The sequence below is a fragment of the Ailuropoda melanoleuca genome, chromosome 12 (genome assembly GCF_002007445.2).
Source record: "Ailuropoda melanoleuca isolate Jingjing chromosome 12, ASM200744v2, whole genome shotgun sequence".
Taxonomy (NCBI): Eukaryota; Metazoa; Chordata; class Mammalia; order Carnivora; family Ursidae; genus Ailuropoda; species Ailuropoda melanoleuca.
This window is the reverse complement of record NC_048229.1, coordinates 412,429-435,079: the sequence shown is the minus strand read 5'-3', so window position 1 is coordinate 435,079 and position 22,651 is coordinate 412,429. Positions and strand designations below refer to the sequence as shown.

The following is a 22,651-nucleotide window of genomic DNA, read 5'->3' as shown; positions in this document are numbered from 1 at the left end:
CCGGGGGAGCGCGGGGACCCCAGGCCGCTGCGAGGGCGTGCTCACCGGGAAGGGCGCCGGCCGCCGGGGCGTCCTGGGACAGCTGGCTGGGCCCCCGGCGTCTCAGGGGCGTGGCCCCGGGGGCGCTGCGCCGCAGCTCCTCCTTCATGCTGTGGTACACGGCCACCACGTAGGCTGCGGCGACAGGGAGGCCGTGAGGGTGTGCCCGCCGCGCGGCCGGGGAGACCGTCTGGGACACCGGGCAGGGACACAGCCGGAGTCCCCGCGTGCGCACCCCGTGCGGACCGTCCCAGAGGGGAAGGGAAGAACCTGGAGCGCACAGAGACAGCGCACACAGCGGGCAGGCCAAGGCCCCCCGTGCAAGGCGCTGTGCAAGCAGGCCTCTCTGCGGAGCGCGGCCATGCAGGTCACCTGCGCAGCACGCGGGCCAGCGGGGCGGCTCACCTGACACGATCATGAGGAAGGAGCTCTGGCAGGAGGCCGCCTGCGGCAGGAACTGCACGATGTTCCAGCTGTTCTCCAGCTTGTCCTCCACATCGGGCTCCTGTGCGCCTTCCTCCTCCTCCTCCTCTCCGCCCCGTTTTGGGGAGTCTTCCTGTAACACAGACACAACCCCCGCTGTGTCCTTGAGCAGCGTGCACAGCGGGAAGTGCGCGAGTCATTCCACACCTGGCTCTCCTGACCCCTTCTGCCCCGTGTGACGGCCATCGAGTCACTCCCCGTCCCTGGGCCTGAGTAAGGTTCCCGCAGGCTGGCTCTGAGGATGAGGTCAAGCTCTCCACACACGGGGACGGGGATTCTCATTTTGTTCTTCCAGAGAATTCACCTTATTATTATTATTTTTTTAAGATTTTATTGATTTGACAGAGAGAGAGCACAAGCAGGAGGAGCTGCAGGCAGAGGGAGAAGCAGGCTCCTCACAGAGCAGGGAGCCCAACATAGGGCTCGATCCCAGGACCCCAAGATCATGTCCCAAGTCAAAAGTACTCGTTTAACCATCTGAGCTACCCAGGCTACCCAAGAATTCACTTTAAAATTCTTCAACTCCCTCCTCTCAAGGAGGGAAGATTCACAAGCAGGTGACCTCAGGTGACTAGCTGTCTGAATCCCAAATCTCCTGAGATGGTGACAGTTCTCTCCATATGGCCCTATCGCACATACCGCCTGTGACCAGATTCCCCTCTCAAGAGGGCCTTTCACCTCAACGCGTTCACTCTGGCACCCCCATATCCTTAGAGCAGCAACCACCACTGCCTTCCCTTGATCCAGCCACGATGCCTACGTTTCACTCCCACTGAGGTCTCCACATACACCTCCCACCCACAGGACCTGCTACCCCAGCAACGAGGGCGGCCATCCCCCATCACTCTCAGCACGGAGGGCGGGCTGACCTTGTGTACACCACACACCCTGGCCAAGCATGGCTCCCCTCACCCCACACTTGCCCTCCTTCCCCATCCATCTTCAAATAGACAGATGGCTTCTCACCCCCGGGTGCCGCCCACACCCCCAGGTGTCACCTACATCCATCCACTCAGCTGTCCTTCTACCTTCAAAACCCACCCGAGTCCATCTCCCTGACTCCACCCTGCCCTATACCCTCCCCTGGGCCAATGCTAGCCCTGACCTTCCAGAGTGTTGTCCACAACATGGGGCCCTAGTACTCAAGCCAACATGTCCCCGCTCAGAATCTCTCCATCACTGAAAGCCAAATCACCTCGGCCTTTGTGCCCAAGTGGCCTGGTCCTGGCCACTCTGTGCTGCACCTGTGACCACCGCCTTAGCCCTGCCCCGTTGTCACGGCCATCTGACACTAACCCCCGGCCCAGCTTCTTCATCCCCACTTGCCTGTCCCCTCCTTCTGGCCTACACAACCTTCCCCTCTAAATCAGCCCCTGCCCCACGGCTGCTCTCTGCCCTAACCCTGCAGTGTGTTAATCTGAGCCCTTCCCACTGCTGGGGCTGCGCATTCCACACCCGCTTACCCGCTCATCTCTGCTCTCACAGGCTCCACTGCAACATGCTCTCGTGTGCTGCTGCAGGATGCGGCCTAGAACCATGCCAGGCACTCAGCCCATGGCCACCCAATGTGTGCAAAGGGACAAATACGGACCCAAAGTCATTTCAGAGTCCAGCGTCAGCTCTCCAAGACGGTTAGGTCTTACCTGTCCACAGTGAATACGAGATGGAACATCGCCTTTGATCCCACCATAGTTGGAGGGATCCATCCACAGAAGAAATTCCCAGCACCGAGAGAACGAAATTGTCAAGGAATGGAAGATCTCTTTAGAATGGATGCTGAAAAGAAGCAAAACAGAAATTTCACTGCTGAAGTGAAATCAACAGTTTTTCTTTTTCTCTTTATTTTCATAGCAGCTTATCCTTCACTTAAACTTAAGGTGGACTCAGATTATATCACCCCTCACACTTTCTAGAGAACAGGACAAACACAACACCCCGGGCCCTCCCCAAGCAGGCCCTAAGCATGCCACAGAGCATGGAGCACGCGAGTGCAAGACTACACGAAGCCAGGACAAGGACGACTGAGTGCCTGCTCCCACCCCTGTCTGACAGCCGTGTAACGCACGAGGCATCAGGGGGCTGCGCTCGCAACAGTCTTGCTTTAATAGACAAATAACGACTCTAGACTAAACATGGCTCTGGCCCAGCCCACAGATCTCAAAAAATGCCCGAAAGGTTCAATTTGTTTCCTAGTAACCAAGCTCTAGAATATTTACAGGAGAACAAAATGCAAAAGCATCCAACAGACAAGGCACTCACACGGATTCCCAATTGCTGGCATCTAATCCAGCATGACCAGCTCTGCAAAGAAGCAGAGAAATACAACATGCAATCGGGAGAAAAACCTATCAGTTGAATACAAATCAGAGCTGACACAAGTGTTATACTGGGCAGAACAGGACACTGACAATGTTATTAACCCTGAATGCAATGTAGTCACAAAGCTAGAACAAAGACAGAACACGCTGTAGGAACAGGTGAGACCCCAACAGGCCTCTAGCCAGGAAAACCACCGGATGGGATGAAGGGCAGACTGAACCCTGTAGGAGATGATGAGCGAGTTTAAAGACACGATGAAGGAAATAACCCACAAAGAAATATAGAGAGAAATTTTTAAAACTTTCAACACAGATGTACTTATAATTCTATACCAGCAAAGATACCTTTCAAAAAAGAAAGTAAAATAAAGGCTTCTTCGGGATACCCAGTAGCAGAAAGAATTCATTACCAACAGCTCCATGCTACGAGCTGCTGACAGGAGTGTCCCCAGCAGGAGGCAGATGACATCACAGGGGAGCAGGAGGGAGAGTTTAGGGGTGAGCGCACCTGCTGGTGACGTACTCCACGTAGGCAATGGCATCCTCAATCCGCCGCTTTCTCGTGCAGAGGATGATGCGGTTGAAGTTGGCATAGACGACAGATGACCCCAAGCGCTTGAACTCGGCAATGAGCCTGCAGACCGAGGTTGGAACCACCGGTCACCATGCCACAGAGAGACCACAAGACACCATGAGAAACAAGCTGATGTCCTGAACTAACAAGCTATCCTGAATGTGCTTGGAACTCAGAAGCAACAACGAATGAAGATTTCTGCAGGGCAAAACCCACCACAAACAAAACCAAAGATAATCAAAGACAGGAGAAAACATGCAACTTGTATCACACAAAAATGGCTAATTTTTATGTAGAAAGAACTCCTATAAATTAATGAGGAAAAACCAACAGAACTACAGAAAAATGGGTAAAGGACGTGAAAAGAAAGTTCACAATCATTTGTAACGAGGATTACAGATTACAAGCACACCCAGATAGCATTTTACCGCACCAGGCCGGTACCAGCATCCACGTGTCGGTGGGCTGGGACACACTGCTGTGCCTGCTGGGGTACAGTCCGCTGTCACTACCCAGCAGGTCAGCATCTCCTACCTGGTCATCGAATCTGTCACACCCACGTCACTGCTCCTTGCTGGAGAGTACTCTGCAAGGGTACCTTGGGTACAAGGCCGTTCTTGCTTGGTGACCTCAGCCACCTAAGTTCTGGCAGCAGCCTTAGCGCCCCTCAGGATGGCACATGCGCACATGGGTCCCCAGGGTCCACTCTTAAGCAGAGGTGCAGAAGGGCAAACCACGGCACCAAGACTTGTGCCAAAAGGAGGCAGAAAGACCGTACCCACAGCGCAGCTCTGTCTGAAGGACGCCGCGGACTGCGACAGCCGCTAAGCCCTCCCCAGGACCATACCACCACGGACCATCAGCCCACGAGGGAGCTCCTGACTGCAGAGGTGCCGAGCGTGTCTCTGGTCTTGGGGACTAGGGGCCAGCGTGGCCCGGGGCAGGCGCCTGGCAGCACTCACTGCAGAAAGAGTTTCTTCATCATGCTGTGGAGCGTGCGGTGCAGAGCAGGGTCGTGCAGCAGCGAGGACGGCGACCGCAGCCAGCGGTAGAAGTGCATCACCTGGCTGTCCGCATAGATATTGCGGTATTGTGTGATCTCTCTCACCCAGCCCACCACCATGCTCTTCAGGATCCTGGAAGAAAGGTGCACAGGGTGCCCCTCTGTCGCCAGCTCCAGCTTCCCCCTGTTCGGTCACCTTTGCCTCCTCCCCCCTCACTGTCCAGACCTCACAGCTGGGCCCCCATCCGCACCCTCAGGCCTCACTCTGCACTCAACAGCTACAGCATGCCTCTGGCCACAGGAAGGAGGCCAGAACACAGTGCCCAGAGGGCAGTAAAGCCCAGTGAACGGAGGAAAGAGCCTGGACCCATGTGAGTTTCGGGCTCTGCCGCCCGGGGAGACAAAAGCCCCGGTGACGGTGTCTTAGCTCTTAGTTTTCCAAAATAAGGGCAGAGAATAAAAAAGTTTCTCATGTTCCTTCTAGATTCTAAACCCAGCTCTTCTGCCTAGGGAGAGGACGGGACAAAACAGAAGGTCGGGGTGATGTTCTCAGGGACGCAGGTTCCCGGGCACCTGAAGGTGCTGGAGCACAGCGCTGTCTCGTCGTAGCTTGCCAGGGTGCTGGCGGCCTGATTGCCGGTGATCATGTCCTCCAGGGAGGCCTGCTGGATCACATCGAAGCTGATGCCCACACTGTCGGCCCCTTCCATGTCATTGATATGGTGGGACTGCAGGATGGTGTTCACAGCCAGGTTCTGGATGTCCAGCTCCACGCACACTGCACGCAGAGAAGCCACACTTGTGCAACAGCCCCCTCGTGTCTGCACCCGACTACAGCAAGCGCCGTCTCAGAAAACACACTGCTGTCCGGGGCAGCCAGGGGTGGCTGACAAGCCCGTCACTGAGCAGACTGCAGAGGTCTGCACGTCCCACAGCCGCCGAGGCTCCTGCAGGCTCACTTCCCACACTGGCCCGGCCCAGCACTCAGCACCCCCACTCGGCATTCCCGCCACCACAGGATGGCAGTAAATGGTAGAAACACCGGCAGGCGGGACCCCATGTGCCTCGAGCACCCACCTGTGGAGTAGCAGCCTGGATAGTTGATCTCCACACTGGCCTGGTCATCAAACTCCATGACGAGGCGATTGTCATCGGCCTCCTTGCCGCCCAGGTCAGGGCGTGATGTAGGGGACAGCCAGAGCACGTGGCTGTGGCGCTGGAGGTGGCGGGCGAAGAAGAGGTCGGAGCCAAAGGTGGAGATGTCCTCAGGCAGATTACCAATGGGGATGTGGAAGTACCTGCACGGGGTCACGGGGTCACGGGGTCACGGGGTCACAGGGTCAGCCCCAGGAAGGAGACAAGCAAACGGGGAAGAGGCCAGCAAGAACCAAGATGGCCAGAGCCCGGGAACCCAGAGAAAGCCCCCGTTCCGCTCACCGGCTCATCTCGAAAGCCTGTGACAGACAGGTGTCGAGGCTGAGATAGTGGCGGATCATGCGCCGGGCCCCGAGGCGCTGCCAGTCCAGGACTCCATAGCTGATCTTATCGGCCACGTGGACGGGCACCAGCGGGAACTCCTCCAGGACGGGAACCTCGCTAGCCAGCCTCTTCAGCTCCCAGTTGGACTGCACGGCGATGAGTGTGGGCCCCCGGCGCTCCTCCTGGGCGTCAGGGAAGAGAACAGCTAGAGGGACCCGGGCTGGGGGAGGGGCTCGCGCAGACGCCTGACCGCACTCACTTTGTAAGCCAGCAGGGAGCGCTGGATGGCCCTGCAGATGGTCTTCATGTCCGTTTCGGCCCGAACCTCGAAAGTGTGTTTGGGGGGAGGCAGGAGCTCAGGACCCACTCTCTCCATCAGGAGGCTGTGCTCGGCTGAGTACAGGGCGCTGAGGCTGGGCATCTGGTTGCTTCGCACCTAGACCCACAGAGGCCACATCAGCCCTCTCCCTGGGCAGGTGTTGGGTGGCAGGGCCCCCGCTACGGCTCCAACACAATCCCCACGGGCACTGGTGGGCAAAGGCTTGCCCTGCCCCTTGCAGGAACTCACGGTGTCCAACACAAACACAGACGCTCTGCGCTGGGAGGGCACGAACAAGCCAAAGAGCGCTTTGTGGCCCTGCGCGTGATGGTACAGGTAGAGGTGGCGGATGCTGCCTGCGGGAGAACACGGCCGTCACCCCGACGTGCGTGGGAGGTCGGGCCAGGCAGCAGCTGGCATACATCATACCTGGTTCCAGGTAGCTGAACTGGGCCAGAGAGCGCATCTCCAGGTGCTCGAGAGCAAAGGTCTCCGCCTCCCAGCCTGAAAGGTGCCTCACCAGCTGTTTATTGACCACACACACACAGCCCAGCTGCACCAGGGCCCGGAACAATAACGGGACCTAGGAGGGGGGGCAGACAGGCAGGCTGAGGGCCGCTGCCTAGGTGTCCTCAGCAGACATGCTGCTGACGTTTTAACCGTCTTGGAGGGGGGCCCACAGCTGTGCGGCCAGCCTGTCCATCCCACGTGCACTTTTCCCTCCTCTAGCCCATCCAGCTGGACCCTTGCTCAACTGAGCTGGGGAGACAGTTACCTGAGTCTCATACACGCCCTCAATGTCCGGGGCTGACAACTCGGTGTTGATCTCGTTGATGTGTTCCTGGTACATGTCCTCGGGCACCGAGTACTCATAGAGGTTGTAGACCATGTTGGAGCGCGGAAGGACACGGCTGACCTGGTGACGACAGGGCGATGAGCTCGTCACACGGCTAAACTAAGTGCTGATGTCTGTTAAACACGACACGCACCACTGAAATAGTCCCACAGCCACCAGGTGAACCCCCTAGGGCCCACTTCTCCTCGTGAATGAAACTGACAGCTCTGGCTGTAACTTCGAGAAGCAGCCTGGAGCTTCTGAGAAGCAGGGGACCTCTGTGTGCCCAGTTCACTGTCCTGCTGTCTGCTGGGTTCAACCTGAGAGGAATCGCCTTCTCCTGGTCAGAGCACTGGTCTGGGGGAGCCACAGAGTGTGGGGGAATCCTGGGGGGGGGAGCAGGAGAGGGCACTGAACAGGAAAATATCCCCCCAAAAGATGTTCTCCTTCGAAGTTACCATGCCCACCACATCCAAGAAAGCTACAGAATTCCAGATCATCCGTTTCCGGCTGCCCCTTCTGGGTCCACACCCTGCGGATCCTCTGGTCAGAACTGAGTCTCCCCTGCTCCAGAAGCCGCCGCGGTGTAGTTCTCAGTTACACACATCTCTTCTCCACAACGAGACTGAGAGTTGGGCACCGACAGCCGCAGTAAATGAGCTTCGGGTGGAACTAAGTTATGTGGATCCCTTTTCCGTGAAATGCCCACAACAGGCTAATCCAGAGGCAGAACGGGGACCGGTGGTTACCGAGGGCTGGGGGAAGGGAGAGACCGCTAAGGGTCTGGGCGTCTCTAAGACAGACTGGCAGAGGCTGCTGACCGAGACACACGAAGAGCCACTGAAACGCACACTTTAAATGAGTGATTCGTGCGGCACGTGGTGTCTATCCCAGCAAAGCTGTCAACCTCAGAAGAGCGTCTGACAGCCTACCCCCTCCCCTGCTCCGTGGACACGGACGTAAGAGGACGGCACGCCCGGGCGACATGGGCAGCTCCCGTCACTGAGCACCCCACAGACACCGTTTCGATTCTCACAGCACGCCAGGAAGGTTCTCGGGAGACAGGCTCCAGGACACCCCGCTCAGGGTCACGTGGCTCACTAGGCTTTGATTCCGCAAAGCCCCGTTATTTATGCGGCCCCTCCACCGGGGGAGACCACCTCAGAGGCCGAGCAGGCGGCGGACCACGTGACCAGCAGCACCTGCGGCCCGTACCTTGCGATATGAAGGCCCCTCCTCGGCTTTGGCCACCCGCTGGTTGACATAGAACACGCGGGGGACGCTCAGCTTGATGCAGTGCAAGTCGCTGCTGATGACGGCCCACAGCCTGAACAGGCCCGCCTGGCTGGTCTCACTGATCTGAAAGGGAAGGGCGCGCACGGCAGCTTGTCACCTCGTCACAGGAAGCGCTAGCCTCCGGGGGCTCTCCAGCAAAGGCTGCCCTTCCCCTCCATGCCGGACCACGGAGCGTCCCCAGGACCTTCGCACTGGCTGTGCTGCTGCCCTTGGAGGCACCCCCCGCAATGACCGCAGCGCACACCTGCACAATCTGCCACGGAAGGTCCAAGATGCTGCGGGCGGTCCTTCGCAAGAAGCTCCCCAGCCCGGCGGCGGGCCTGTCTCGGACGGTCCCGGGCGGAGGTCCACCCTCCGCCACCCACACGCCGCCTCTTCTTGCGAGCCAGCCGCTGCCGGGCCTGCAGCTGCCACTTCTTCTTATGGAACCGGAGCCAGACCAGCCACTCTTCCTGGGACAGACGACAGAACAGGTCAGCAGGAGCAGCACGCAGTAAACAGAACCAGCCTTCCTCGGCAACTACATCACGTGGTTTCCAAGCCCGGGTATCTCTTCTAAAGACTGGACATCTCTTCCCGGCCCCATCGGAGGTCAAGACCCATCCCGGGGCCCCCAAACTACTCGGCAGACTCCACGGGAGACAGTGTGCCACAGCACGGGCCCGACTGCTGTCCTCGCTCTCTCCTCCCACTGGCCACGCCGGGATCCGAGGCTTCTCACCTGGGTGGTTCCGAGGGCCGGAGGCTGCCCCAAGATTTCCTGCCAGGGCACCGTCAGCTCCAGGTCCTGCGACTCCTCCTGGCTCTCCCAGAGGATGCGCTTCCTCTTCGTGGCAACAGGAACTGCCGAGTGCAGTGGCTTCACAAGGCCAAAATCCTCCACGTCAGGAGCACCAAGGCTCTGCGTGCCTTCTGGAGCCTGGGCCGTGCCCACCTACAAAGACCCACAGGAGACTCAGAATGCCACGATCTCTCGATAACTCCGCCTCTAGACACACACCGTCAGCTGCGTCGGATAAAATACTTGTACGCAAGGTGTGCGTGAACGATCTACTTCCAATTTCTGACAGTGAAGAGATGCGACACAACGTCACTAAGCCCCACGACTATGAAGCCAGCATCTCCATCTTTCCACGTCTGCTCCCGGGCTCTCCCCTTTCCCTAAGAAATAAAAAGACTGCGAAGGACAGGTCCCTTCTTTCTCCCTCGCAGCCCAGCCTGGCGCCTGTCACCCCCCGTGCACCCTGTGCTTCCACTCCACGCCCACGAACGTGCAACTCCCTTAGGCTGCGGTGGTGCAGGCCCACGCCACCTGCTTTCCCACGTATTCACGTAGTTTTGAGACTGACCCTACGGATGACGTAACACGGTTCACTCCAATGAGCTAAGAAGGCTTTTCCTCTTTTCGTATTCCAAATAATCTGTTTAAAAACTTTGGTAAAATTCCTATGAAAAACCATTTGGTTTGTTTCAACTGTGATTCAGTGTTTTAATGTTTTAGTGGTTTAAGTTCTATTCAGGTTTTCAGGTCAGTCTGAATAATTCGGTCCAGTCCATCTAAGCTTCCACTTGTTTGGTAGAGAAAGGTAATTCCTTGTGTGGTTTCAGGGTTTACTGTGTCTGCGATTGTGTCTGTTTCCATTAAAATAAAGCCCAAAGATTCATCTAGACAAAGATTTGTCTATTTCCTAAGCCTTTTCGAAGACTAAGGTTTGGGTTTTACCGTTAATTTCCCTCATTCCTGCTCTTGCCTTCATAACTTCCGTCTTTCTCCCTCCACAGCTCACTCTGCTGCTGACTTTTCAGCTGAAAGCTTATTTGATTTCCTACTTGTTTTCCTTTGCTAATATATGTCTGTGCAGACAGTGTGCATACACACCACAGATTTGGATAGGATTAGTACTTCATTAAGTATTTCTAATTCCCATTATGACTTCTTTTTTTTTAAGATTTTACTTATTTATTTCAGGAAGAGAGAGATCATGAGCAGGGGGGAAGGGTAGAGAGAGAGCAGCAGACCCCCACTGAGCCGGACGCAGGAGCCTGACATGTGACTGGATCTCAGGACCCCGGGATCATGACCTGAGCCGAAGGCAGACACTTAACCGACTGAGCCACCCAGGCGCCCCCATTATGACTTCTTTGATCCAGGAGTTATTTACAAATGTACTTTTTAAAAAATTTCCAAGGAAAACGGTCTGTATATAAACTATTTAGAATCTGTTGCATGCAAGCGGTCAGGATTGTATATGTTCTTGAAAAGAACGTGTATTCCCTCATTACTGAATCTGGTTAGAGTCACTCCAACCTTACACGTTCTTACTGGTTTTTGGTCTGCTCCATCTTTCAATTGAGAGGGATTTGTTAAAATCTCCCAAACTTGACTGGATGTCAATTTCTTCTACTAATTAGGTAAATTTTTACATTATTTAATTTAAAACTAAACTATCAGAAGTACATGTTTCTGGTGAACCGTGACTTTCAGTATGACTTATCCCATCCTATCCCTACTAATACTTTTGGCTCAGGGATCATTTCACTTGCATAAATACAGCCACATCAGCTTTGTCAGTATTTTCCATCCTTTTAATCCCTCTGTGCCCTGGCCTTCTAGGGATTTTCTTTTGGCTCTTCTGACTTTAGCTAAGCCCTTCTTTATACCCTTCAGTATTTTCTACGGTTTCTACAGTTTTTATTTTCTAGTTTAGGAAACTGAAGTCTCTGGCACAGTGATTCGCAGACTCCCTGAGTTACCACCCTATTTACACAGAAGAAGACAGTCCTTCTCCCTAACAGACGACCCAGTGCGTCCTATCCCAGAAGATCCCCAGCGGGAAAGAGAGTCAGCTCTAAGGTGCACATTTTTACAAAGAGAAGGGCCATTCCAGACCGTTGAATGGCAGCAGCAGGGTCCGCACTGTCCCAGGCCCACTACCTGTCTCCGGCCCTCGAGGACAAAGAGCTCACTGATCTTCTTCTGCTTGCAGACATCGTTCTTCTCCAGAAGCTTCTTGTGCAGCCAGTCGGGGTGCTTGACGCGTGGCACTGGGTTCTTCACCTACACAAAGAGGACACGGGTCACTCGTCCGACTCTGCTAGGATGGCCCAGGCCACGGTTCTGTGGCTTTTGAGCCACGCGGGCCCTGTCTGTGCTGGCAGGCCTCACCTGCTGCAGAGCCGCCGGGATTGTGATGATCTTCTGTATGGCACTCCCCAGACGCTCGATGTAGTAGTCCCAATCCAGAATCTGGGCATGCGGGAAGGAGACAGCAACAGGTGTGAGCGAGGGAAGAGCAGCTCCAGCAGCAGCAGCAGCCCCAGCAGCAGTGCTGTGCTCCACTCTACGCCGAGCACTGCGCCGAATGCTTCCCGTGTCCTACTTAACCCGCCCAGAAATTCTGGGATGAAACGTACCCATTTCACAGAGAAGGAAACTGAGGCAGAGCACTTACATGACTCCCAGGACCCCGGACTCAGGAGGTGGCTGAGCCAGCACGAGAACCCTGCACCAGGGTCCAAGCCCTCCCCAGCACTGAGCTTTTCCTGTTTCGTCCTGAAGCGTAACTACCTCCTCGCCCATTACGTATCAGACAAGGGAACGTCAAGAGTGAAGACGCCAGGGGCGCCTGGGTAGCGCAGTCGTTAAGCGTCTGCCTTCGGCTCAGGGCGTGATCCCGGCGTGCCAGGATCGAGTCCCACATCGGGCTCCACTGCTTGGGAGCCTGCTTCTTCCTCTCCCACTCCCCCTGCTTGTGTACCCTCTCTCGCTGGCTGTCTCNAAAAAAAAAAAAACTTAAAAAAAAAAAAAAAAAAAAAAGAGTGAAGACGCCAGACAAAATGCTGACCCGAGTCAGGGGTACCCTGCTGTCGACTCTTCCTCCTAAACTCACAGTAACAAAATCAGTACTCACTGTCCGAATATCAAAATCTTGGAGCGAAGAACTCTTAAGCCATTTCCGGAGAAAGTGCTTCCTCACCATGGGCTCGGCCTGGAAAATGGCTAGCGGGATGGCCCTGGGCGAAGAGAGGCATGGAAGTCACCGACACAAGAATCTCCCCGACTCTGGTCACAGGGCTCACCAGCATATGCGCGTTCCACATGGAAAAAGGGCTGATAACCTCATTTGTAACCTGATGTCATTTTGTATAAAGTACAGCTAATATCTGATGTTTACCATATTTAATAACTACATAATATGTCACCGTATTAAAACATCATGGGCTAATGCATGTTCCCCCCACTTTTTTTTTTTTAAGATTTTTTAATTTCTCTATTCGACAGAGATAGAGACAGCCAGCAAGAGAGAGAACACAAGCAGAGGGAGTGGGAGAGGAAGAAGCAGGCTCATAGCGGAGGAGCCCGATGTGGGGCTCGATCCCATAACGCCGGGATCACACCCTGAGTCGAAGGCAGATGCTCAACCACTGTGCCACCCAGGCGCCCCCCCAGTGGGGGCCATTTGGTCTGTGTTGTTTGGCCATGGTTGACAGAGCTACGTAAATCACATATTCATGTGTGCGCACACACTTAGACCTTTCTAAAATGTTACTTGTTGAGTAAGATACAGGAAGATTTCATCTGCTTTCCTGAAAGAATGAGTTTTCACATCACTAGCAAAGCAACAGGGCAACCGTCAATACCCCTTCCTTTCCCTGGAGGAAATATCTGTTATTGTGAATATTATGAATGCAAAGAAACGTAGAAAGAACACAAGGAACACGGTGCACGCGTCACCTAGTCCTAGCCACCTTCATGCCCTGCCGTTAACGTATACAAGAAAATAGAAGGATGAAGACACGTGCAGCCCTCCCGACCACCCTCATACAGAGATTAGCGGGATCCCTGTGTTGGAGTTTACCAATCCCACGCAAACTTTTATACTACTCCTGTCCATATGCATCCGGAACAAGTAAGTGTCGTGCGCGTCTGTCAATTTGATACAGACGGGGGTACGATACGGTGCATGTGCCATCCTGCAGCACAGCACGCATCTGCGGTCCGATCATTCCAACCCATACACAGCACTTGACTGCATAAAAACACAGGCATCCACTTCCTGGTTGAAGGACACGGGCGTTCCCAGCATTGCTCTTAAACACAGTGCAAACACGCGGGGTAGTTACTCAGGGCACATCCCCAGACGTGCTCGACTGTGAGGGGAATCAGCATCGTGTACCTCACTGTGCATGGCTGGCTTGCTCTCAAGTGACTGTCACCCACATGCCTGTGTACATGTGCGACAACTGCTATCATCACACACTTTCTTTCCAACCAACGGACGCTTCCACAACCCGCACTTCCTGGTGCCTGTGAGTTTAAACATCTTTCCATGGACTGTCATGTTCCTCACTTGCGAGCTGCCTGTTCATATCTGTCGCCTACATTTTATGTTGCCTTTTTCTTATCAATATATAAGAATTCTTTATTTTACTCTGTATGTAATTTGTTGCATTTTTTTTTAAAGATTTTATTTATTTATTTTACAGAAAGAGAGAGAGCACAAGCAGGGGGTGCAGGAGAGGGAGAGGGAGAGCAGACTCTCGACCAAGCAGGGAGCCCAGCGCGGGGCTCGATCCCACGACCCTGGGATCATGACTGAGCCGAAGGCAGACACTTCACCGATGGAGCCATCCCGGCGTCCCGTCCTGCCCTTTCCAAGGAAGCTCGCCTCGCTACTAAGGGACAGAGGTTCCACCACTGACTCAAGCTTCCAATCCGAGCATCCAAGACCCTAAGCAATCCCTTCCTTAACCTCAGGAACCCTTACCTCTCTGTGACGGGAGACCCCTCGGGCTTCCGGGAGATAATGTAGCGGCAGCTCAGCCCCGCGTCCTTCACCATCTGATCTCCCAGGAACTCAGCCAGGCGCTTGGCTGTGCTGATGGACGTGGACTTCTGCTCCCCATAATCTTCCAGCTTCCGAGACATGGAGCGGTTCTCAGAGATCAGCTCAAACAGCTCAGAATCGGGCATGTTGGCTGCCTGAAGAGAGAGGCAATGGGCACAACATGGCACAGAAGAAAAGGAGCGCTATCCCGAGCTCACTCACCGGCGACATTCCCCCTACAGTCACTTGACCTTCTCCAGCCATGCAACGGGGCTGCCTCACACCAGCAAACAGCAACACTTACAAATCCAAACACAAAACCTCAACCGCCACGTCAGTAAACTATACAGAAAACGTTAAGAAATGTTTACTGAGCCATTAGCACCAAAGCTGCAGAAAACGGGGAAAGACTTGTGATTTTTCTCCCAAAAGGAAGAGAAAAACAGGGAAAGGAGGAGCAAGGAAAGAACAAAGAGAGAGACGGTGCCAGCTGGAGAGCAGCGGCCCGAGCGCGGAGCCCAGGCAGCCCTCAGCAACGAGGACTCGGAGGGGCCTGAGAGCAAACAGCTCTCTCTGCTCCTGCACACGCACCCCCGACCTCCAGCCCCTGCTGCTCCCGCACACACGCACCCCTGACCTCTGGCCCCCGCTGCTCCACGCACACGCACCCCTGACCTCCGGCCCCCCCTGCTCCCGCACACACGCACCCCTGACCTCCGGCCCCCCCTGCTCCACGCACACACGCACCTCTGACCTCCGGCCCCCACTGCTCCCGCACCCCGACCTCTTGGCCCAGACATCCTGTAAGATTTGCTTGCTCCTGTTCGTGTGTTTCTCTCTGTTGGTGCTTACTCTCATGTATAGGTCAACAGTACAGAACAAGACAAAATGCCGAGCTACAGCGGCCCACAAAGCAGAGGAAGGCAGAAAAATGTTCCGGGATATTCCCGTATTTCTTTCACTCGGAAACCCTCCTCTTAGCGAACAACACAAGAGAGGAGGGAAAGCATCTGTACAAAGACGTTCAAGGCCACATTACAGAGGTGGAAACCAGAAGCCTATCTGACACCCGACAGTAGTGGACAGTTGTGAGTTGAGTAACACAAACGCGATGAAATACAGACGAACGAGCAACAGAGACAATAAATTCCCTGAGAAGATATTTTCAAAGGGAAGCCAGCCCTGTTGCTTAAACTGTGGGAAATACATGCTCATTTACAAGGCCTACAAGGATTTTGAAAACCAGAGAAGGTGATGCGATCACTGGTAAATTATCTCTTACAGCTGCTTTCACTGTGCCATTTGTTCCCTTCATAGCATTCTGTCACTGGACACGGGATTCCAGAGGCACCGGAACTAAAGAAGTCCTGGAGGTTGGTCAGAGTTAGCCCTGACCCACCCTGCTCTCCAGGAGCCCAGGGACCCTCGCAGCCCGGGAAGGAGGAAGGCGGCCTTACTTTGCTGTACAGCACATCCAGCCAGTAATCAGCCACCTTGGCAACAGAGCCATACACTTCTTCCAGCGTGCTGCCCTTAAGGAAGGCCTCGAACACGGAGGACTGGAAGATCTTGATCAGCTGCAGCTCCCCTCGGCGCTTGATCTCGAAGCCCTTTAGCTCAGCCAGGGAGCCATCCTCATTGAAGACGGCATATCTGGAACCACAGGCGAGCACGGCAGTCAACGGGATGTTGGCTGCGCGCCACTGGCCCTCCGACCGACCCTCTCCTCTAGCATCTGCCAGGCAGCAAACATCTCTCCGCCTGGAGGCTCGTGCTTCTGACAGAAGAACGATGTAAGGGCCTGCAGCCTGTGGAACCAGATCTAACAGGTGGAGAGCAGAGCTGGCAGCGCTCATGTTGACAACACCTTTCCAAATGGAATCAAAAAGGTCGAAAAACAGAACTATTCCCTTCTGGCCTCCTGGTCCACTTCCTGGATGGTTATTAAGTCTCATCTGTTCATTTTCTTCCCAAACCCAAACGCTATGGGATTCCTACCTCTTCTTCAGTTTCTTGCCTTCTTCCTTGGAGGCTGGAAGGATCATGGCAAGGTACGGTCCGTCAACCTCGAAAAAGATGCTGTTCTCTGAGCGGGTGACATAGGTGAGTGAGGACGGCTCAGTCAGCTCCTGGTACTGATCATTGGTGAAGCCTTCCTGCAAAACAAAGGGAAGCGGGGGCTGCCTCACTCCCAACCATTCTGGAACTGACATTTGTCCTCTGAGGACTGGCTGAACCAGCAAACTGGGCCTCTTCTGTGCAATGGACACCACTCAGCCAGAGAAAGAGGTTAAGTTCTGACACACGTCAGATGTAGGTGAACCAAAATGCATTCTGGGGAGCTCAGAAGCTTATACAACTTGTTTTCATTCCCAGGACATTCTGGAGAAGGCAGGAGCGTTATTGCAGAGAACACACTGGGTCGCCGGAGTCTAGGGCTGACGATAAAGGAGCAGCACTTAGGAACCGTTCTGTGTTGCTCTGCAGCGGTGGAGACATGACTCTATGTGGGGCAAAACCCACAGAACTGCACTCCATCAAGAGTGAAGCATTCAGCCGATACTAGGAACCCCCAGAGGGACCGCAGACTAGGAGACATGAGCCCAACTGCATTCTGTGTAGAATCCTGCTGAATTCCAACTGAAGTCACTCTGGCAAACCCTGTCCTGACAGGCTAGTGCAGACCAAAGACGGAAACAGCTACACACACACACTGAGCCTTAGCCGGTAAGTTCACTGCACTTGACGGCACAATCCCGAAGCCACGGTGCACACACACTAGGGCTCAACAAATAAACACACCAAGAAAATGAGGGACAGGCTTCTCATCACATGAGAAAGAAATTGCTAATAAGGAAAGGGGACTAGATTGGGGCCGGACAGATCACTGTGGACTCACGTTCTCTATTTTAAAGTGCACACGCAGACAGAGAAATAAATCCAGATGCGTGTGTGGGCGAGGGGGTATCAGGCATCACGTCTCTCCTGGCTCGATCTGCCGAGAGTAGCTAGAAGCACTAACACCCAGCAGCAAGGAGCATCTGCACCTGACCTTGGTTTCTAACACCCTCTCCAGTAAAAGCAACCTGGCTCCTTAGAGAAATGGCTGATTTCAGGGCCAAGACTGGGAAACTCAAGATGAGGTGGGAGCACCTTACAGGCCAGGAAGTAAGAAAGTGCTACTCAAGGGGCGCCTCGGTGGCACAGCTGTTGAGCGTCTGCCTTCGGCTCAGGGAGTGATCCCGGCATTATGGGATCGAGCCCCACATCACGCTCCTCCGCTATGAGCCTGCTTCTCCCTCTCCCACTCCCCCTGCTTGTGTTCCCTCTCTCGCTGGCTGTCTCTATCTCTGTCAAATAAATAAACAAAATATTAAAAAAAAAAAAGTGCTACTCAAAAAGAAAGTGCAAACCTGAACCCAAACCACGGAACAGAGGCATGTGTCTCGAATACGTGGGCAAATGTGAAGAAGCCCCCAGCAGCCACAGAGGAACATGCAGACGAAACACAACAGGACGCCACTAAGTACATGGCTAGGCAGCGGGTAAGTGGGGAAGGACGGTGGTCAGGCTTCCTTACAAGATTCCAATTAATACACGTACCAGCACGGGAAGGGCAAAGCCGCACAGAACCAGCAGCAGACACTCAAACCAGTGAAAACTAGGGAGATACGGGACATGTGCATCGTCTCAAGTATCTCCTCCAATGTTCCTTCAAGGCTCTGGTAGGTTTTTTTGTTTTATTTTTTAAGATTTTATTTATTTATTTGACAGAGAGACAACCAGCGGGAGAGGGAACACAAGCAGGGGGAGTGGGAGAGGGAGAAGCAGGCTCCCCGCCAAGCAGGGAGCCCGATGCGGGGCTCGATCCCAGGACCCCGGGGATCACACCCTGAGCTGAAGGCAGACACTTCACCGACTGAGCCACCCAGGCGCCCCAAGGCTCTGGTAGTTTTAACAGGCGGCGAGACTGTCTGACACCTCCCCCCCAGGGTGTGTTCTCGATAACTGCTCCTGCAGCAGCAGGAAGGTGAGCGGGACAGTGGGCGGGATGGGGGGGCGGTCAGAAGTGCAGATCCTGACATCAAGCGGCAACAGGATGAAACAGCGGGCACATCACCTCTAGCATTCCTTCAAAAATGCTAACGACCTCATCCTAATGACAGGAGCAACAGACAAATCCAAATGAGATGCGGTCAATAAGCACGAGGCCAGTTCTCCTTGAAGACAGGACACTGAGGAGAAAGGACCAGCACGTGCAGCATGGAGCCTGGGAGACGCGGGAAATGCAAATAAGGCCCCTGGCTTGGTTACAGTGTTGTGTCAACGTGAACCCCTTAGTTGTGATCACTGTGCCACGGTGTGCAGATGCTAACAGTAGAAGACGCAGGCTGAAGGGTATGTACAGATCTCTGTGCTACTGTCAGGACTCTTCCGTAAGTCTAACACTATTTCAAAATCAAAAGTTAAAAGCACAGCAGTCGGACGCTGCGCTACGGGGGAAGGCTCACTCCAGTGCGAGCACGGCCGCTCTGTACAGATCCTCGGGTTACAGGAAAGACCGAACGGCACAGGCAGGCTGGTCTGATGTTCAGAAGGAAACACGCAAGCATGAGAGTCAACACCGTCCCCTCCCAGATCCCCATCAGAGTGGGGGTACCAGGAATCCAGGCCCAGACGGTAGGCCCTCCCTGGAGACCAAGGCTCACCTTGACCATGATGTTTAACATGGCCCCGGGGTAGGAAATGGTCACCTTGGGCTTTTTCACACTGGTCGTCTTGATGACAAAGTTTTCAGGGAAGCTGTTGGGCAGGACGCACCATATTCCATCTGTGTCCAGCTCCAGGGGCCTCCTTCAGAGAAAGAGAGAAACTAGGCCACATGGATATCGGACCGCGGCCTCCACGTAGGGAGAACCTGGTGTAAAGGCCCTTCCTGGCCGCGGACCCGCGAAACACAAGGCCCACCCACTCGCTCCCCGTCCCTGCCCCCAGCCTTCCCTGCTCCCGGCGGCTGACCAGAGTGCAGCACTCACCCGATCTGCTCGATCAGCTCCCGCGCCTGGGTGATGATGTTGGCCCCCGTGAAGCAGACGATGCCTGCCATCTCCATGGAGTACCAGCGGGCCCTGAGAAAGACAGTCACAGCCTGGGGGGCGGGTGGGGCTCCCCTCGAAGGGTCACTAGAGGAGGTCAGGAGGACAAGGAGAAGGGGACGTCTGAAGCAGGGCGGGAGACCCACGGAGGAACTGTGCTCCATGCTGGGGACACTCTTCGCCTCCCAGGCCCAGGGCTGGAAGACGCAGCAGGCTGCCAGTGCAGCAGCTCCCTCAGCACCAGACGGCCGCGCGTCCCCGTGAGCCCTCTGCCATGGTCCCCAGCACCATCTCGTGCCCTCTCCATCTCCCAGACCCCACGCTCATCCTGACTTCTCAGGGAAAACACAAGCCCACAGACGTCCTCGGCTTCCCGCCAGACGCCTGCCTCACTGCCCCCAAACCAGGTCTCACAGGGAGGCGTCAGGCGACCTGAGGCCCGCCCCTCCTGCCCCTAGGGACTCCACTCAAGCCCTGCTTTCCACCCTTCCTTCTCTGCCATCAAAAACAACAAAAAATTAGGGGCGCCTGGGTGACTCAGTTAAGTGTCCAACTCTTGGTTTTGGCTCAGGTCATGATCTCAGGGTCATGGGATCGAGGCCCACGTTGGGCTCCAGGCTCAGCGGGAAGTCTGCTTGGGACTCTCTCTCCCTCTGCCCCACCCCTTCCCCCCCACCGCACACACACACGTGAGCACACACACACTCTCTCTGGAATAAGTAAATAAATCTTAAAAAAAAAAAAAAAAGCAACAAAGAAAAAAAATGACTTTCCCTCAAACCTAACCTCTAGTGCCCATATTCCTTCTTCTCAAGAGCCGCCACACTGACTGTCCTGGCGACCCCTACCCACAGTGGCCAGGCCTCCAAGACCCGCTCCCTCCAAGGCCCTCAGCCGCCATTCAGATCCCACCTCGTCCCGTGTCTGTCAGAAACAGTCCACCTTGGCTTTAAGGCCCCCCACTCCTGGCCTTCCTGACTCCTCAGATGACTTCACACCCCGTATCAGTCACACGGTGCTGCTTTGGTGACCGCCTGGACCCCCTCCACAGCCTCGTCACATAAACATACCGGAAACTCTCAAGGCACTGTCTGCAGCCCCAGACCCGGAGACGACACGTCTGCAGCCCCGAGCCCCTCGGCCCCTCGCCCCCCAGCCCTAGTCAGTGGTCTCCCGCCTCCCTGAGCGCGAGGCCTGCAGGCGCCGACTCCGGGGACTCAGGGCGTACGTACCCTCTGCGCATGACGTAGCCGTAGAAGGAGTTGAGGATGCACTTGTGTGCCAGCTGCAGCGAGTCGTACAGGACCTCCATATTCTTGCAGCGCTTTACCTCGGCCGCGTCGCCCAGCTCCATGGCCGCGGAGAGCTTCTTCTTCCACACCTGGCGACCACACAGACACCGGTCACCTCCTGGGTTCTTCAAGCCCACATTCTACGTTGTCAGTGGCCCAACGTTTTAATGGTTTGAAAATTTAAATCTACAGAGAACTTCAAAAACCGATACGACGGAAGACCGCAGACGCGTGCAGAAAAACCAGTGCTGGCCCTTGGCCACGTTTCCTTTGTCCCACTCTCTGTCCGGGCACAGCCAGTGGGAAGTGCAGTCTCAAGGCCCGACCCCCCCGAAGACTCCAGCAACAATTCCTAGGAGGAAAGACATTCTGCACAACCACAACACCATTACTGCCCCTAGGAACTTCACAAGGGTACCGGATGCACACGCCCTCCCAGGTCTGCACACCCCACAACCCTGCGGCCAGGCCAGAGCCGCACACTGGGCTCCCACATGGCCCGATTCACTGGTAACCTAGCACTGCCTGGTACACGGCAGATGTCCTGAAACGAGTTCTCAGCACAAAGGAACACATTCACATCACATTTTTACTTCTTGTGAGACCAAGGACGAGGGGAAACTACGACAGCAACCCACTTGAACAACTGAGACTTGGGGCAACGTCAGCCTCTTGGGACAGAACCCAGAACCCAACAGTGACCTAGAGAAACGAAGGAAACCCAATCTGAGACCAGCAACAGAGGAAGTGGCTTCACGCCACCCCAGAGGCCCAGGGTCTCCCAATATGCATCTGTTATGCAGTTGACTCTGACGTAACGCCGTGGACAAGCTGACTTACAGGCCTCCTCCAACGAGAGCACTCAGAAAGCACCGACAGGCAGAGAGCAAAGCGCACACCAACAGAGACAACATCATCTCAGGACAACAACTCACTCACGAGCGTGCTGATGGACCAACACCTGCTTATCGGATCCCGTACCACGTGTTGAGACAGACATGATAAAGCTAACGAGGGCCTTGCGCTACTCTAAACGGTTGTAATGGAAATGTTCTCTTCACCGTGGCGGTCATTACACAATCGTATACTTTTGTCAAAGTCCACAGAACTGCCCACGTGGAAGGGTGACTGGCACAGGGGCCCGTGAACTCACTCCTGCCGAGCTGCATGTCTGTCCCTGATGCTGTCACAGTGGTCAAACATTTGACGTTTCTCTTTCCGCTTTACATCTCACCTTCACTCTCCCAGCTAATGCACTTCGGTACCTAGAGGGCACCTGGCATAGAACAATGAACATCTGGAATGAATGAGAGGCTCTCCGGAATTTGCATCAGACCAGAAGCCATGGATCACGAATGTGGGGCCCCAGCCAAGGGGGGCACATGGTGACACCTGGCCTTCACACCCACAGGCCGCACCTTCTGGGATGCAAGGCTGGAGGACATCTCCCCCAGGATGGGGGTGAGACTCACACAGGCAGATCAGCTCCACCTGCTTCACTGCGAAGAAGCAAGTCTTCACTAGCAGGGATGGTGGGGTGGGTGCTGTGATGGGACTGGCTGTCCCCGAGACCAAGATGTCCCAGGATGAGGAGCCAGGCCTGTGTCTGTATTAACCAGACTCGGGGTAACGAGAGCTACTCAAGAGGCCCCTCGTAAGGGCAGCTGACAAAGACACACAGGGAAGGCCATAAATATTTCAGCCAACTCCCCGTCCAATGTGAAAAGAAAATTTTCTTTTTTTTTTTTTTTTTAAAGATTTTATTTATTTATTTGACAGAGATAGAGACAGCCAGCGAGAGAGGGAACACAAGCAGGGGGAGTGGGAGAGGAAGAAGCAGGCTCATAGCGGAGGAGCCTGATGTGGGGCTCGATCCCATAACGCCGGGATCACGCCCTGAGCCGAAGGCAGACGCTTAACCGCTGTGCCACCCAGGCGCCCCTGAAAAGAAAATTTTCTTGACGGTTTGAAATTTAGAGAACAAAACAAGTAAGATATTTACTAAATACCTACGATGTGTCAGGTAATGTATCGGACTCCGAAGAATGAGACAAACACACTCCACACTTTAGTGCTCGCTGAAGAGAGG

General features: G+C 54.8%; 1 protein-coding gene across 1 annotated transcript in view; it reads right to left on the bottom strand.

Moving 5' to 3' along the window:
- The window catches only part of POLE (DNA polymerase epsilon, catalytic subunit), a 41,188-nt gene that overhangs the window by 5,034 nt on the left and 13,503 nt on the right, over positions 1 to 22,651 (bottom strand). Inside the window, 25 exon segments of the mRNA XM_034637892.1 lie at positions 11 to 174; positions 445 to 595; positions 2,166 to 2,298; positions 3,349 to 3,474; positions 4,377 to 4,550; positions 4,991 to 5,195; positions 5,495 to 5,715; positions 5,855 to 6,078; positions 6,156 to 6,332; positions 6,465 to 6,571; positions 6,645 to 6,798; positions 6,991 to 7,131; positions 8,266 to 8,409; positions 8,591 to 8,708; positions 8,710 to 8,798; positions 9,068 to 9,280; positions 11,282 to 11,404; positions 11,513 to 11,593; positions 12,258 to 12,360; positions 14,115 to 14,329; positions 15,632 to 15,827; positions 16,173 to 16,330; positions 18,884 to 19,028; positions 19,211 to 19,303; positions 20,503 to 20,651. Coding sequence (XP_034493783.1) covers positions 11 to 174; positions 445 to 595; positions 2,166 to 2,298; positions 3,349 to 3,474; positions 4,377 to 4,550; positions 4,991 to 5,195; positions 5,495 to 5,715; positions 5,855 to 6,078; positions 6,156 to 6,332; positions 6,465 to 6,571; positions 6,645 to 6,798; positions 6,991 to 7,131; positions 8,266 to 8,409; positions 8,591 to 8,708; positions 8,710 to 8,798; positions 9,068 to 9,280; positions 11,282 to 11,404; positions 11,513 to 11,593; positions 12,258 to 12,360; positions 14,115 to 14,329; positions 15,632 to 15,827; positions 16,173 to 16,330; positions 18,884 to 19,028; positions 19,211 to 19,303; positions 20,503 to 20,651 — 3,804 coding nt within the window.